A 14,813-nucleotide genomic window follows, 5' to 3' on the forward strand; every position below is an offset into this window, starting at 1 on the left:
TTGGTAGTCTACTGTGGCTGGATTTTGAAGTGAATAAAGTTGGGATGGGAAATATAATAGCAAATGAATTTCAAAGGGTAGTTTGGAGCCTTATTGTGGAGGATTTTATATATCAGACTGAGAAATTGTTTTTATCTTAGAGGCAAGGCAATAATGTCCTGAGCAAATGAGTGACAGTCAGACCTTTTTCCTTAGGAAAATGTTTCGGTCCCTTTGAAGAGGATGGACTGAAGAAATAGAGAAACAAATAGCAGAGCGATTCATTTAGGAGACTGTGCTTGCCTAGAATAATGAGTGCTCTGCAGTAGGTCTTTTGGCAGATGATGTCACTAGAAGGAAATGTAAATATTTATCTCTAATTACTATTCCCCCCCTCCTTTTTTTTTTTATTATGCTTGCCTTGGTATTCAGCAAAGCTCATACTTTATTGCACCTCATCTTCAGGACTTCACATATTTTAGAGCTGATAGAGCTCTGCATTTCTTATATCTTTCACTGCTTCTATAAAAAATGGTTGTATTAATTACAAAGTTTGATTCTTTCCTATACATTTCAGAGAATCATAAAATTGTATTCTCAGGAAAGATGCTAGAGGTCGTCTAGTTGAACCTTTTACCTGATACAAGGATTCTTTTTCAATATCTTTGATAAGGGGTCACCTAGCCAAATTGGTCTTTTCTGTAATTACTACAAGACAGCAAGCTCCATTGATTGTTCTCTGTAAAACTTCTATCATTACTCAGTTAGGTTTTGCCTTTGAAAGAAGCCTACTCAAAAAAAAATCCCCTGGACGATGACGTGATGGTATTAGCAATTTTATAACGTCCTGTTGGTATGCATTTTTGGTTATTGACAATGGTGTTTCAGAAGAATATATTGGTGTCATAATAGTTTGGTCATTTTCTTCTCTGATCTTCAGGTGTCATGTTGTCTATAAATCAGGTCAGTAAGTGTTTTTTGTATACAATTGCATGCAGTATTTGGTTGCTTGTGTAAATTTACTGGGCACCTGACCCTTTGTAATACTGCTTTTTCTTCATGTTGACAGTGTTGTTCATATCATTGAACCACAGAGGTACTGGAGGGTCATGAGTGAAGATAGGAGTCACTACAAATCTTTCACAGTTCTAATGGGAGTGGAGAAGAGGCTCTTAACAGCTGACTGTCAGAATGAGACCTTGGTGCTAGAGCCTTCTTCCAAGCTTAGGAAGTTTCCGTGGGGATTCTGCTTTTTTGAGGGGTTTGGCTCCCTTGGTGACCTCTTCTCCAGTAGCCCAGCCAGCATCTTATGATACAGTATTGAATGGGTGCTCTGGCTCCCATGGGGTATCTACAGCAATTGTTTTGTCTGGATAGTCTTTTCTCCCAGTGCTTACCATAGTGCCTGGCACAGAATAAATACTTGTTTACTGATTGATTGATTCCTGTTGTTAGGTTTGCCAAGGAACGAAAACTGAGAATATGGAGAGACTACGTGGCTCCCACAGCTAATTTGGACCAAAAGGACAAGCAGTTTGTTGCAAAGGTGAGTCATTCACAATGCCAGGCTAGATTGTTCAGTAAGGAGAGCTCAGATTCTTATTTGTTTCTGAATTGATCTTTGGATATATGTATGTGTGTATGTAGGTATGCATATGCATACTATGATTATATCTACACATGTAGATATATATGCAGATATGTGTGTGTATATGAATACATGGGTGTATGGGCATAGCCTATGTATGCATGTATGTGGTAGTTACATATACACACATATATACAGATAGATAATATGAATAGACACTGAAGGCTTTTTAGTCTTCCTATTAAGGCCCTGGTTTTTCTTTAAAATTGTATTTCTTTAGATATTTTGAAATGTGTTTCTCCTCACAAATTTATGCTTATTTCCCATTTGAGAAATCACTGTAGTGGAATATATCACAGGCAGTACCAGCTTATAGCACCCTCTTCTTTCAGGGAGATACTTTTATGTGCTCAGATATCCCAATCATGGGTTCCTCTGTTCACTTATATATATAACTGCAGGCTACTTTCCTACTGTCCTTATGACCCTATTGGTTTAATGGTTTTGATTTTGTTCATCTTCATTTTCTTCCCTGGTACCGTGTATTAGGCTAGAAGCACGAAATGGATTTGTTAGAGCTCTAAATTGCGGATGTATTCTTCATCAAAGTGGCCATCTTTGTGTAGTATTGGCCCTTTTAATTTACTTTAAGATTGTATAGGGCCACTAGGTGGCACTGTCAGCCTGTGAAATACTGATTGCTTTCCACTAGATAGCTAGAATTTTAAGTAGTGTCACTGAAGAATCAGTGGGGATTTGTCTTCATTATCACCATAGCTAGAGCAGTAGGTCTTCCAAGTAGCCCCGTTACCTTCTTATGAAACTTGTTTCCTTGTAGTTGTTCAGATAATCATGCCCATGCTTTACTTATTGGTACTATATTTGCCTTCTTTTAGATCTTTCAAAGCTCACTGCAGGCTGGAATGAACCTCTTCCACCTTTATCAATTTGAATAACAAATGAGAAGGGAATTAAATGCATTTGGAAACAGTCCTCAGCTTTCTTATTCATTCCTAGGGTACCACCATTCTTGGTCACTCAGACTCTCAGGCATTTGATGTTATTCTTGAATCTTCACTTGCACACACACCACATAATCAATTTGTTGCCAGCACTTTTCTACTGTCACAACATCTTTTGTATTTGTCCCCTTCTCTGGGCTACTAGTATAGACTCGTGACTCTCTCCAATTCAGTCTGTTTTCCACTCAGCTATTCAAGTGATTTTTTTTTTTAGACTTTTACCTTAGAACCAACTGGTTCTAAGGCAAAAGAGTTTACCACTCTTTTGTGGTTTTGTGGCTAGGCAATGGGGGTTAAGTGACTTGCCCAGGGTCACACAGCTAAGAAGTATCTGAGGCCAGATTTGAAACTAGGATCTCCTGTCTCTAGGACTGGCTCTCAATCTACTGGGCCACCCAACTGCCCCCCTCAAGTGATCATATCAACCCTTTGTTCCATTAGCTCCTATGTTTCCCTGTTACTTCTACCATCAAACATAAAGTCTTCTCTTTAGCTTTTAGAGCCCTTTACATCCTGCCTCCTTTGTGTCTTTTCAGACTTTTTCTTTCTTTCTTTTTTTTTAAACTCCTCACTTTCTGTCTCAGAATCAATACTAAATATTTGTTCCAAGACAGAAGAGGCATTTGGGGCTAAGGGACTTGCCCAGGGTCATACAGCTAGGAAGTGTCTGAGGCCAGATTTGACCCCAGGACCTCCCATCTCCAGAAGGGGCTCCCTATCCACTGAGGTACCTTCCTACCTACCCCTTGAGTCTTATATTCTTCTCTCCTTCACATACTTTATAATCCAGTTGGGTTTTTACTTTTCCTTGCCTCCCCAGTACTTAGGGCAGTATGTATTTACCAGCATGATGTTTGGCATATAGTAAGTGCTTATTAAATTCTTATTCAGTGACTGGATGACTATAAAACTAATTTTGTGTCATTTTCTGGTATTCCTTGCTGTTCAGTTGTCCTGTGGCTACTTGCTCTGTTAATTTCCCATAACAACATCCATACATAAGGTACATGAAGCTAATCCCAAACAAAGGTAGATCAACTCTTTTTACTGCATTACATATTTAATCTTACAGTCCAAAGGTACTTGAGTATTACAATTATCAATAAGATATTGACCGGTTGGTCTCTACTCAGTTTGGGAAAGATCTAGCTGATACCAACACTCTTTGCTTTATGGAAAACTTAATGAGTTGGTAAAGTTCAAACTAGTGGTATTCTGGTTTAGTAGAATTTCATTTACATTAGATGCTATATTATTGTGTTGTGTAGACGTCTAGAACTCTTAGCCAAACATAGTATTTGGAATGTTTCAGTTCCATTGATGGGTTCTTCTGGCATTCATTGACAATGGGATTCTCTGGTGGTGTTCTACCAGAGGAGAAAGCAACGAGAAAGAGTTAGGTTAGACAGAAGACTTTGTTTCCTGACCCATGTTGGTGAAAATTAAGGTTGTGCCTTAACCCTTAGAATTGAGTAGTTTGGGTGTGACTTTACTCATAGGATTGAAAGATGGCAGAGTTTTCATTATTTTTGAGGTTTAAGAATACTTCTGACTTGTCTTTTGGAACCAATCCTAAACCCTAGTGTTTTGTGGTATTTGGGATTTGATTACAAATATCTGCTATCGCCATTGTCTTTGGAACATTATAGAATCTTCTGGTTCGAGGGTAGCACTAGTTAAGTCAGAGGGCTGGTTCACAATCGAATTGTGCCCAAAAGATTTTTAGTGTTGTGTAATAGCGACTCCTTAGCAGTATTGTTTTCTATCAGTAGTTTTAATTGCATGCCACTAAGTCCTGCAAAAATTTTGGAGAAAACCTTCCAAAGATACCCTGTAAATGCTGGTAGTTATATCTTCAATATCAATTATTTACGAGATTGTGTAGTCTTTTGGGGGAGCTGTTTCCTCCAAGGCTTCCATCTGAGAAGACCAGATGTGGGTAAGAACATGCATCTGTAATATGTGGGCATTATTGGAATCTGCCTTGAGCAGGGGCTGATCTAAATAGTTTGCTTAGGTGGCATTATTTCATGCAGAGTGAAGTGTGTGTGGGAGCTTGCCTTGTCACTCTAGGTTAGCAAGGGAGCATGTTCCCTTCATACTGATTAGCTGAGCTACTACTGGGATATTTTTGCCTATCCGTCCTTGCCAGCTTCCCAGGCTGCTTTCTTGGTGGCATTTTGCTGATTGGCTGCTGTTTGAGGCCACAGGGCACTTGTGTATGTTTTGACTTTCTGACCTTCTTGCTGAATTTTATGGATCTTGAGGTTTTTTTTGGGCCTGGTGAATAGTCTTAGTGAAGTGAGAACACAGCCTAAAAATTAGAATGCCCTCAGTTCTCAGTGTTCTGGCTTTGCTACATGCAGAGCATAGTTATCTTGTATTTAGTGCAGTTATAAGTGCAGTTATTTAGAGCAAGGAATGGTCTTTACATTTCTTAAAAAAAATTATGTTTTAAAGTTCCATAAAGATGATAACTATGTATGGATTGTAGTCTAGAGAAAGGACTGTGGTTAACTGTGTTTAGGGCTTTATAACTATGTTGCAGAAATTCTGCTTTAATATATCTCTGGTATTCTTTTCTGGCTCTGTTTATTTCCTGAGAATTGCCTCCAACTGAACCTCTGGATTAGCCATGCTGTTTTCAAGAGTCTATGTTACTACTGGGATTGTGAAACAGCAAAGACCTCTGCTTCTCCTGGTCTTATTCAGGCCTGTCAAATACAGCTTTTCCTAGGGTAGTGCTACTTGACAAAACACTAGCTACTGTGATTTTAGGTGGTATGACTTTCACATGATGACCTTCTGAATGAAGAATGGCATGACAAGGAAACCAAGGAGATATTTAGATTCAAAATGTCTATCATTAGAAATAGATGGAGACATTGGTGTTTTAACAGGTGACCTGGCTTTATAGGATAGAAAGTCCTGAGTAGTGAGTAGTAAATAGTGAGAGATTGGAATATAAACTCCTTGTTTGTTAGTTTTAGAGCAATTAGTGTTTTGCCCTTTAATTTTGCTTTGGAGTTGATGAAAGCTGTTGCCTTTGGAAATTGGTAGGTATCTCCATGTATCTTAATCATAGGCAAGTTAGGTTAAAGGGTGTCAGCTCAAAAATATTTACAAGAAGTAGGACATGAATTTTGGTATACTTCTAGACGCAAGCATAACAAATGGCAGGGCAGACATTTTTTGTCCCGTTGTTTTTGGGGCAGAGAAGAGGAAAGAAGGGGCAGTAATCCAGCATGAGGCCTCAGGAAATGGCAGTAGCATGACCAGTAAATGCAGCCAGCAGCTGTGTTCACAACCATCTGAGAGGGAATTGTGTCACATTACATATTTAGTAGTACCACCACAGCGATACTATATTCTTGCTTTGAGAATTACCTGTAGTATCTGTAGGATATAATTGTTGACTTGTGAAGACTTAGTCTATATAGCTTATAGCCTCTGTGGTATTTCTGAGAACCCTTGGGAATTGACTGTGGCTGTTTTTAGAGTCTTTGTAGCTATGAAAGTCATACAAGCCCCTCATTTCTTTTGCTGACTCTCCAAGTATTAGAGAAATTAGCCTTGAAAAAAACATTGAGAGTCCCCTAAGTGGAGCATTGCAGTGGTGTTCAGCAGATTAAGAATGCAATGAACAGCTCCCCCTTAGTGTTCAGCCATCAGTGCCAGAGATTGCTAGTGCTTTGTTCCTGATATGAGTCTTGCAGTGACTTATGGCATCCCTTACTAAGTACCATGTCATCACTGAACTATTCAGATTTGTTCTTTTTATAGCTAGAAATTAAGATTGGTTTTGGCAGAGTGGGCCAGGAGTTGGATTTACTTTGCATGTCTTATAGCTCCACCAGTGGCTTGCTCAGTAGCTTGATGTAGGTTACCTGCTTTTGTGCTACAGGGTATCTCTTGGTGTGGTGGGGGAAAACAGCAAGGGGTGATAATTGATCTTATAGCTTGTAGAAAGTGTAAATGGTATGGGTGAACTAGGATATTCTGATGAAATGCACAATAAATAGTGGTATTACTGCTAAAAATATGATCTGTAATGATGGGAATGATGCAGGCTTTGGTAGTTAAGTGATCCACTCTGCATTGCACTGACTACACAGTTCATGACTATAACCAGTATTTTTATTGCTTACTCCATGTCTCTGCTTAGAAGCTTGCTTGTTCTCCTGACAGTAATGACACAGTTTATAGGGAGAAACCCAGACCTCATTTGGCTGGAAGCGTCACAGTGTGCATTTCTTGAAGAGGAGGTTTCTAATCAAGGAAATGTTGAATAGAGAATTTGCAGCCGTGGACGTTTACAGCTTTGAGAATCTGTTTGCTGCTAAGCCAGTCTACTAGTTATAATTATTAGTTATTAGATAGTTAGTGATAACTATTGACAATGCAGGAGCATCTGCCCTTGGATCCTGACTTCTTGTGAGCTTGAGCTGAAGGTTTGATCAGTATATATATATATATATATATATATATATATATATATATATATATATATATATATATATATATCACATCACTTTACCTTTTGTTCTTTCCCTTTCTTTGAAAGGTTAAAGAAATAAATATTTTTAAACAGCTGATTGCAGAATTCGTGCATTGCTGTTAGTTAATAGTTCAAGACTGGGTTCTGGAAGGTTATTTTTTTCCCCTTCTCCTTTTCTCAGGGAGGAAGGATCATTATTATTTATAACTTTTGAATATCCTTAGACTTTGCTTCTCATGTGTTCTGATTTTGCTTTTATTGGTTGTTTCTTTACTTCTACAGTATTTTGAGGGTTCCCTCTGTAACCTTCACAAATAATCCATAGTTGTTCACTTGTCTTCTGTTAATGCCATTTCAAACTCTTCCTAGGGTCATATTAAGAGGTATGGGGAAGTGATGGTCATGCTCATTTAGTAAATATCCATTAAGTGATTACGATGTACAAAGTCTACCCTGAAGATGCACAGATAATTAACAAATGATCCCTGTTATCTTATTAATAAAATTTACAGTCTTGGAACTTAGAAGGAAGAGAGGTGATAGATAATTTTCAATTGACCTTGGGCAAATCATTAAATCTTTTGCCCTAATTTCTCATTCATAAAGTGAGGGTGCTGGACCCCTGTCATCTGAGGTCCCCTCTAGTTCTAGATCTATTATTACACAAAAATGCATCAAGTGTGTACTAATTGTATATGTAAAGTTGCAAAGCCCTATGAAAGAATGAGCTTTTCTGATTGGGCAGGTAGTGATAGTGATGAGTGATGGAATGGAATTAGAGATGGCTTCATGAAGGGCTTAGCATTTGAGTGGGCTGGATCTTGAAGGCAGGTATTTATAAGGGAGAATAGGAACACCATGGTTTGGAAATGAGAGAACTTTGGTTGCATATCAGAGACCACAGCTGATTCAGTTTGGCTGAATGTAGCTGAGGCTGTTTTGTTATGCTCTCCTGCTCCTTTTGGTTCATTATCGTTAGTGTATGCTTCTTTCCTCACAAGTTGGATAGTTATGGAGACAATATACTGATCCTGCTCTTTTTCCTGACCTTTTATGTTTACTGGGTTGGTCTTGGGACCCTCTAGTTTCATTCGGATTGTCTCTTGCTCTTTGGTTAACATTTCAAGTCTGAAATTGGCAGACATACAAAGAGCACACGTTAGTGTTATTTCTTTCAGTTCTAATTCTTAGAATGGCCACTAGTTCATATATTTACCTCCTTTTGGGCTTTTTTTTTTCTTTTGGTTTAAGCTGGTTGTATGATTCTGGCTAGAGAGTTTTTCTCATGATTCTGGCTAGAGAGCTTCCGTAATTTTTAGAGCTCTTAAAAAGCAATTGCTAAAGCAGTGTCTTTCATATTATAGTGGCTGATTTGGGGCAGGTTATTTGATATTTTTTGATCTGCAATTCACTTGAATTGTAGAGTGGCAAATGCAATTATATTACATTTCCTATCCTACTTACCTACTCATCTAATTTTTTTCAGACCCTCCATTATTTTTCTGGCTATCTATTTGTTTTGTCCCAGGTTGCTTCTACTACTTACTGTCAGTAATCCACACTCACTATAATTGTCAACTCTGGCTACCCTTCCATTGACTTGCATCTTACCCTCAAACTTTTATTTTCCCTTTTGATCTTGTTCCTTTATGGGGAATACCACCTTCTATTTCCTATCTTGTCAAAACTTCTTATTTGTTTTTCTGTTGTCCTTTGCATTTTCTCATAGGAAGACCTTTACTTTCTTAGTTTGAAGTTGGAAGATCGCTGAAAAGGGTAAAGAGTTGGCCTGTTTGAAGGAGTGTGTAAATAAAAAAGCTTCCTGGCCTCTATGGCCTTATGGAGGGATAATGACGATGTCTTTCAGGATGATGGTTTATGTGGCAATATCTAGTTTTCAAGTTCTTAAGCCATATCTTATACCCAGTAAAAAACATTGATCTCTGGGAATGATACAGTTTTGTTGTTGGGGGAAAATGTTAGTAACTAAAAATATCTTGGTGGACCAATAGGTTTGGGATGGCACTGTGAAAGATCTAAGTGATGGGTTTTTGCTATTTCTTGAGAGGTGACTGGCTTGTGATTAGCCTGAGTCTTTTTCCCTAGCATTTCCGAAGCACTAGAATTATTGAAACAACATTTATCTCTTATGTCTTCTTGTCCCCCAGGTGATGCAAGTACTGAATGCTGATGCCATTGTTGTGAAACTGAACTCTGGTGACTACAAGACCATCCACCTCTCCAGCATCCGTCCCCCTAGACTAGAGGGAGATACCACACAGGTAAGAACGGAAAGTTGACAGAGCCAGCTTTAAAAAAAAAAACTGGAGAAAAAGCAAAAGAGAAGTTGCACTGTGGGGGATAGATTTGGAAATGAAGAAGGGACATCATTTTAGAATTCTAGATATCATGCCCAGAAATACCTGCAGCAGTGTTTCTATAACCTTTTGGTGACTGGCCACTAGTGCACACAGCCCTACAACTTCACCTCACTTGGACGGGCAGTATTAGAGCTGTTATTTTCCATTTTTTCTTGGTGGGTTTAAAAAAAAAAATCTCTTGTCTTCTGTCTTAGAATCAATACTAAGTATTGGTTTCCAGGCAGAAGAGCAGTAAGGGCTAGGCAATTGGTTTTTTAGTGTATGCAGTCAACTTTAGTAGCTAGTATATGCAAGACATTGAGGACACTTGATAAATATTATTCTTTTCTATGTTATTGTGGAGCTTGATGAGAATTTTAAATAGCTTCTTCAAATATAATTGAAGGCCTGAAAATCTAGGTATGGTCTAAACATCATTAGTACCAGGAACTGACTGATTTCTTGGCATAGTGTCTCATTGGTCAGCCTAATTTTACAGTCTCCAAATCTATTTCCTTGTTTCACTTGAAATAATTTCTGTCTCCTTTTTCATGGGTATGTTCTCTTGCTATCCTGTAATAAGTGGTAGCTGTAGGGCTTATGCCTATACCTGCAACTGTGAGAAAACTCCCCTTCCAAAGCTGGTTTGTACCTTCTTTTCAACTGAGAAGTCCTAGAGCCCTGAATTGGTGACCTGTCCAGGGTCACATAGCCAGTGTGGGGTAGAAAGCAGAGCTTCCAGGCTTCAGGATCAGTTCTCTTAGCCACTATAAAAGATATTCATACTAGAGTAACATTTCTGCCCCAGAATTGAGTTCAAGATCACAGCTGCTAAGCTCATTAGGCTCTTGGCAAGTGCATCACTTCTGTAGAACTGCCCTTTGAACCAAAAACTCAGGGAGCTGATGGTTGCTTTTTAGATAGCTCAGTTGTCTAGCTGTCATCTCTCTGTACTATGAGAAGTTGTTCATGTATGTGTGAGGTTGGACATAGCATGACTTTGTGGGTCTTAAGTTACTCTCTGACTTTAATTTTTGCCTTTTGACAACTAATGGATTTACCAATTTTGGAAAGATCCCAAAATAGGTCTTTAATGAGTGCCAATGGCAAGTATTTGGATAAGCTTGAGAAATTCAGTCCTAGTCTGTGCAGGTATCAAGAGTTTTTTAAAAAAGTACATGTAGAATGCACCTTCTCTAGCCTTCTCTCTTGTCTCTTTTTGTTCTGAAGTGAAAATATTTGTTTCTCTAAAGGTTCTGCAAGCAGACATGTCTTTTGCTTTTTACACATTGAAATTCATGTCCTCTTAATTTTCTGTGAGATAGTTGAGATAGCACATAAGGGTAAAATAAAAATACCATGATTGTCTTTTAAATCAGACTATGCATTAAAAACACCCACAAAATGAGTTCCTTTGGATGTCTGACTAGTCAGTTCTTTCTTTTTTCTTCTTCACTAAAAGAGGTAATTTGATATAGCAAACAATACTTTGGTTAGGATGAGAATTTAAATGCCCCAAAGTCTGGAAATGCCAAAAAAAAAAGGTTCTCTTAGTAACTATAGCTCTGCCTTATTGCACAGAGTAAATATACATCTCTAGTTTTATCAGTGTTGAGAGAAATACACAATTCTACATCTTTATGTTGTAGTGTTTCCACAGTAACCATCAACTTGAAATTCCCATAGTTTAATTTTTGTGCTTGTATTATCAGCCAAATTATTATTTTAAAGTAGGATTTAAACAGTTTTTAAAATTTGAATTGAATTTAAAACAGTTTTAAACAGAATTTAAACATTTTAAAGTTGTGGAAGCTATGGGGTGGAAAGAAAGCTTTTATAGTATGACTGGGGTGGGAGCAGGTTTTATAGAGTAAGAGTTTAGTTTTTCCAGTGACCCAATACCTCCTTCAAGGATAAAAAGATTTGTTGCCCCTGGCTGAAGGGTTGGTATGAATATGGAATTTAGAATTGGGTCTAAGCAAGAATTTTCAGTAATTTTTTTTAGGTTCAGATCTTTAGTATTCTTTTTGGCTTGGGGGGGAGAGAGAGAGAGAGAGAGTGCCGCTGGCCCCCCCTCCCCCCCCAACTCCCTTCTTACCTTCATAATACTAACTCTTAGGAAAATACTTGAGTAAATAGAATTGATGAATTTTTTTATTCATTCATTTGTATAGCAAGGTGAAGGAAAAAGCTACTTGAGTTTTATGTACTTTTATACTTGCCATTTTTAAAGATTCTGTTAGAATGCCATTAACTGTGTAGGCCTTCATTGTGAACTTCATTTGGTTGGGGGTGGATAGGAGGCAAAGATTTTTTTAATCCTTTGCCTTGAATTATACAGATACTAAGAAGGGCATTAGCCAGGAAAAAAAAAAAAGTTGCTTACAGCTTTTCTCTCTCATTTCCTTTTTCCTTAAAGAATGTTTTTGTGGGAGATTTGTGTGTGCATATACCACATATATGTGTATTGTGGGTATACTATAGCCCATCAAAAGAAGGATTTTTAAGAGAACAATGTAATAGAAGGAACTGTTTTCATTTCAGGAAGTCTCTAAAATATTTAGAAGCTCCTTCATAAAATATTAGGTTAGACTTTGGTTTGGTTGTAGGTGTGTGTGTCCCATAAAGGTTTTGGTTAGATGATCTTGTTGCAAGTATTTTTTATTGATTTGTAATATTCACAAATTAGAGAAATAAAATTCTTTTTACAGGGATCTTTCATTATTTTGCCATACGGTACTTAGAAAATGCCAGTCTTTTGGCAACAGTGAGTTATTCTTTGGAAACAGATTTCCATCCTTTGGAGATGTTAACTCCAAAGTTTCGAGCTTATATTGGAATATAAGAAGAGAATCCACTTGGTGACCCAAGTTTCACTGCTTTCACAGATAAAGCAGAGGTGCATGCTGCTGGATTCCTCTTGGTGTTTAGCACATAGAAACTTGTATTAAACTTTGGGGAAAGCCTTCAATTTTTTTTCTGCTCTTGGCTTAAAGGATGTTTCATATTGTGTAATCTTAGAACTTCCTAGAGAGCATTTGATTTAGGTGTAGAACTGGAAAGCCCCATGCTTTATTGTTGCATTGGGCTTGAGTGTTGATGATAGTGGAAATGTAGCTTCTAGGCATCTGATGAAGGAGTTAGTTGATTCCCTAGTAAAATCCCCTCTTGGAGTGTTATTTTTGTTGGGGAAGATAGGCAAAACTGAAACTTGCCTTGAAACAGTTTTCATTATATTTAAAAACTCCCTACTCCAAATTGTGATGTGTAAGAAGTTTGCTTTCTTTTTTAACTGTTTCATTTGATATAAGGTCTTTCATATTATACCGTTTCTTTATCCCAGCTTGGGAACTTGGAAAAATACAAATTAGAAGCCCAGAATTTACTATCTTGAATAGTTTTTCCCCTTTTGTTGTTTTCATTGATCAGTAGTTTTCTTAAAAAATGTTAGAAAGTTAAAGCTGCAAAGGATCTTAGGAATCATGTGATCCTTCTTTTTGCCGTATTAAAATTTTTATTAGTATCTTCTATTTTTACATTACTTTTATTTTCAAGCAGTACTCTCCCCTCTCCTTTTCCCAGTGACCCATTTCTTTTAACAGAATAAAAAAGAGGGGAAGAAAAGATTCATCAAAACTAGCCTTACACATCAATGGGTCTGATAGTACATGTGGTTTTCCATACCCAATGCGTGGTCTGAGACTAGAATTCCATAATATGCACTGCCAGTTTCTCACCTCCATATTTTGCAGGTTCAGAAAAGGTAAGTTAGCCTGGGCTTAATCACACATTCTTTTCCAAGTGATCAGTATTCTTTTAAGTGCAGTATTCTTTTTGATATACCAGACTGTTAATATGGTGTTGAGTTCTCTCAGACTACACTGTAAGTCACATTCTCCTTCTTCTGTCTTTGTTCACTTAATCTTTCCACAAATCCATCTCTGCATGATTGATTGCAGAAAGCAGGCTGGATTTGGTAGAAAAGCAGGAAGATGGTATTTTTTAAAGACCAGAATACTACAAGATTACTTTTCCCAAAACCTTATAACTTTACTCTTTTCTTTGTATTACTGGTTCTTCTCTGCAAGCATTTAGTTTGTATACAAGAGCTGCAGTTATATGCTTTTTATGAACATTTTTCAGATTCCTGAAGGCTTTTGTCAAAAGCAGGGCAGTTTGGGTGCTAATAACTACATCTATTGTATTGCTTTTTCTTCCACATAGCTCTGGGGTGCTTTCCATGCGGAAACAATTAAAAATTGTTATGAACCTCTTTTCTTTGGTTTAGATTTTTAAAGGCAAACTGACTGATCCTCCAGGAAGCTATAGCTTCTGCCCCAGTCATGCACAGCAGTTTAAAGCTGGAGGGCTGGTCTCTAAGTAATGTCTGGGGCAAACCATCAAACACACACTGACTATGATCTTTGGTGTGTGACTGAGACATGAGGCAAATAGCAAATTATGGAGGGACTTCAGCCTGGCACTAGAGATCTTGGAGAAAAGCAAAGCCTCTTTGAAATGAATATGGCATTTTACTGGTTTCCAGGGGAGCAATTTTGAGCATGGAGCATTGTGATCAAAAGACTTTGAATATGTGAGAGCTCTAGCAAAGGCATTCTGTTGGAGGATCTGGTATTTTAGAGAAGAATACTTGAAACCATCTTTGTTTGAGTGACTTAAATTGTTATGCAAAAGTAATGGGTGAGTCTTTGCTCTTCTAATTATGACCCCAGCTTGTGGCTCACCTCTCTTTTGGGAATAGTAGCTAAGGTTTAATCATTTAGAGAGGCAGGCTGATATGCTTCTGGGTTGAAGGTAGCCCAAAGCTACAGGGGAAATGTTTGACTCCTTGTAGAGAGTTTGAATCACATGGTACCTGGAGATGATATGATTCTTTTGAGTGCATATTCTGCTGCTGTTTCTCAAATTGCAAACTTTGTATCAGTTTTTTTTGGGGGGGGCGGGGATAATAGTTGTTGGTTCTTTTCTTTTCATTTCTGCAATCATCTCCCTATTTCAGATTCTTGTCACTTCTTCCTTAGGCTGTTGCAGCTGCTGTCCAACTGACTTCCCTGTCTTGTGGTCTACCACCCATCCAGAGGGGTTCCTCTTAATTGTTAACCAGATTGTCTTAATCTCTTTTGATTTGATTTCTCTTTTTTAAACCATTTTCTTCCCTGATGTTCTCCTCTAAGACCCTTAAGTTTGTTTGCTTCTGACGTTGTTAGATTCTTTATAAATTTATATTATATTTATATCCTAGATAGTCTCCCTTTTAGTTGTCTCTTATCCAGTACTAATATGCCTTTCTTAATCTGACTTCATAAATTAGTCCTTCCATCCATTTAATCAATACTAATATTATG

At 37.7% G+C, this 14,813-nt stretch overlaps 1 protein-coding gene across 2 annotated transcripts in view; it reads left to right on the plus strand.

The window, feature by feature from the left end:
* Positions 1 to 14,813, plus strand: part of SND1 (staphylococcal nuclease and tudor domain containing 1) — a 547,109-nt gene that overhangs the window by 57,576 nt on the left and 474,720 nt on the right. For both annotated transcript variants that reach the window (XM_001366193.5, XM_056799670.1), the window contains exons 9-10: positions 1,435 to 1,525; positions 9,256 to 9,369. In XM_001366193.5, the coding sequence (XP_001366230.2) occupies positions 1,435 to 1,525; positions 9,256 to 9,369 (205 nt within the window). The remainder of the gene's footprint in view (positions 1 to 1,434; positions 1,526 to 9,255; positions 9,370 to 14,813) is intronic.

Source organism: Monodelphis domestica, chromosome 5, assembly GCF_027887165.1.
Source record: "Monodelphis domestica isolate mMonDom1 chromosome 5, mMonDom1.pri, whole genome shotgun sequence".
Lineage (NCBI taxonomy): Eukaryota > Metazoa > Chordata > Mammalia > Didelphimorphia > Didelphidae > Monodelphis > Monodelphis domestica.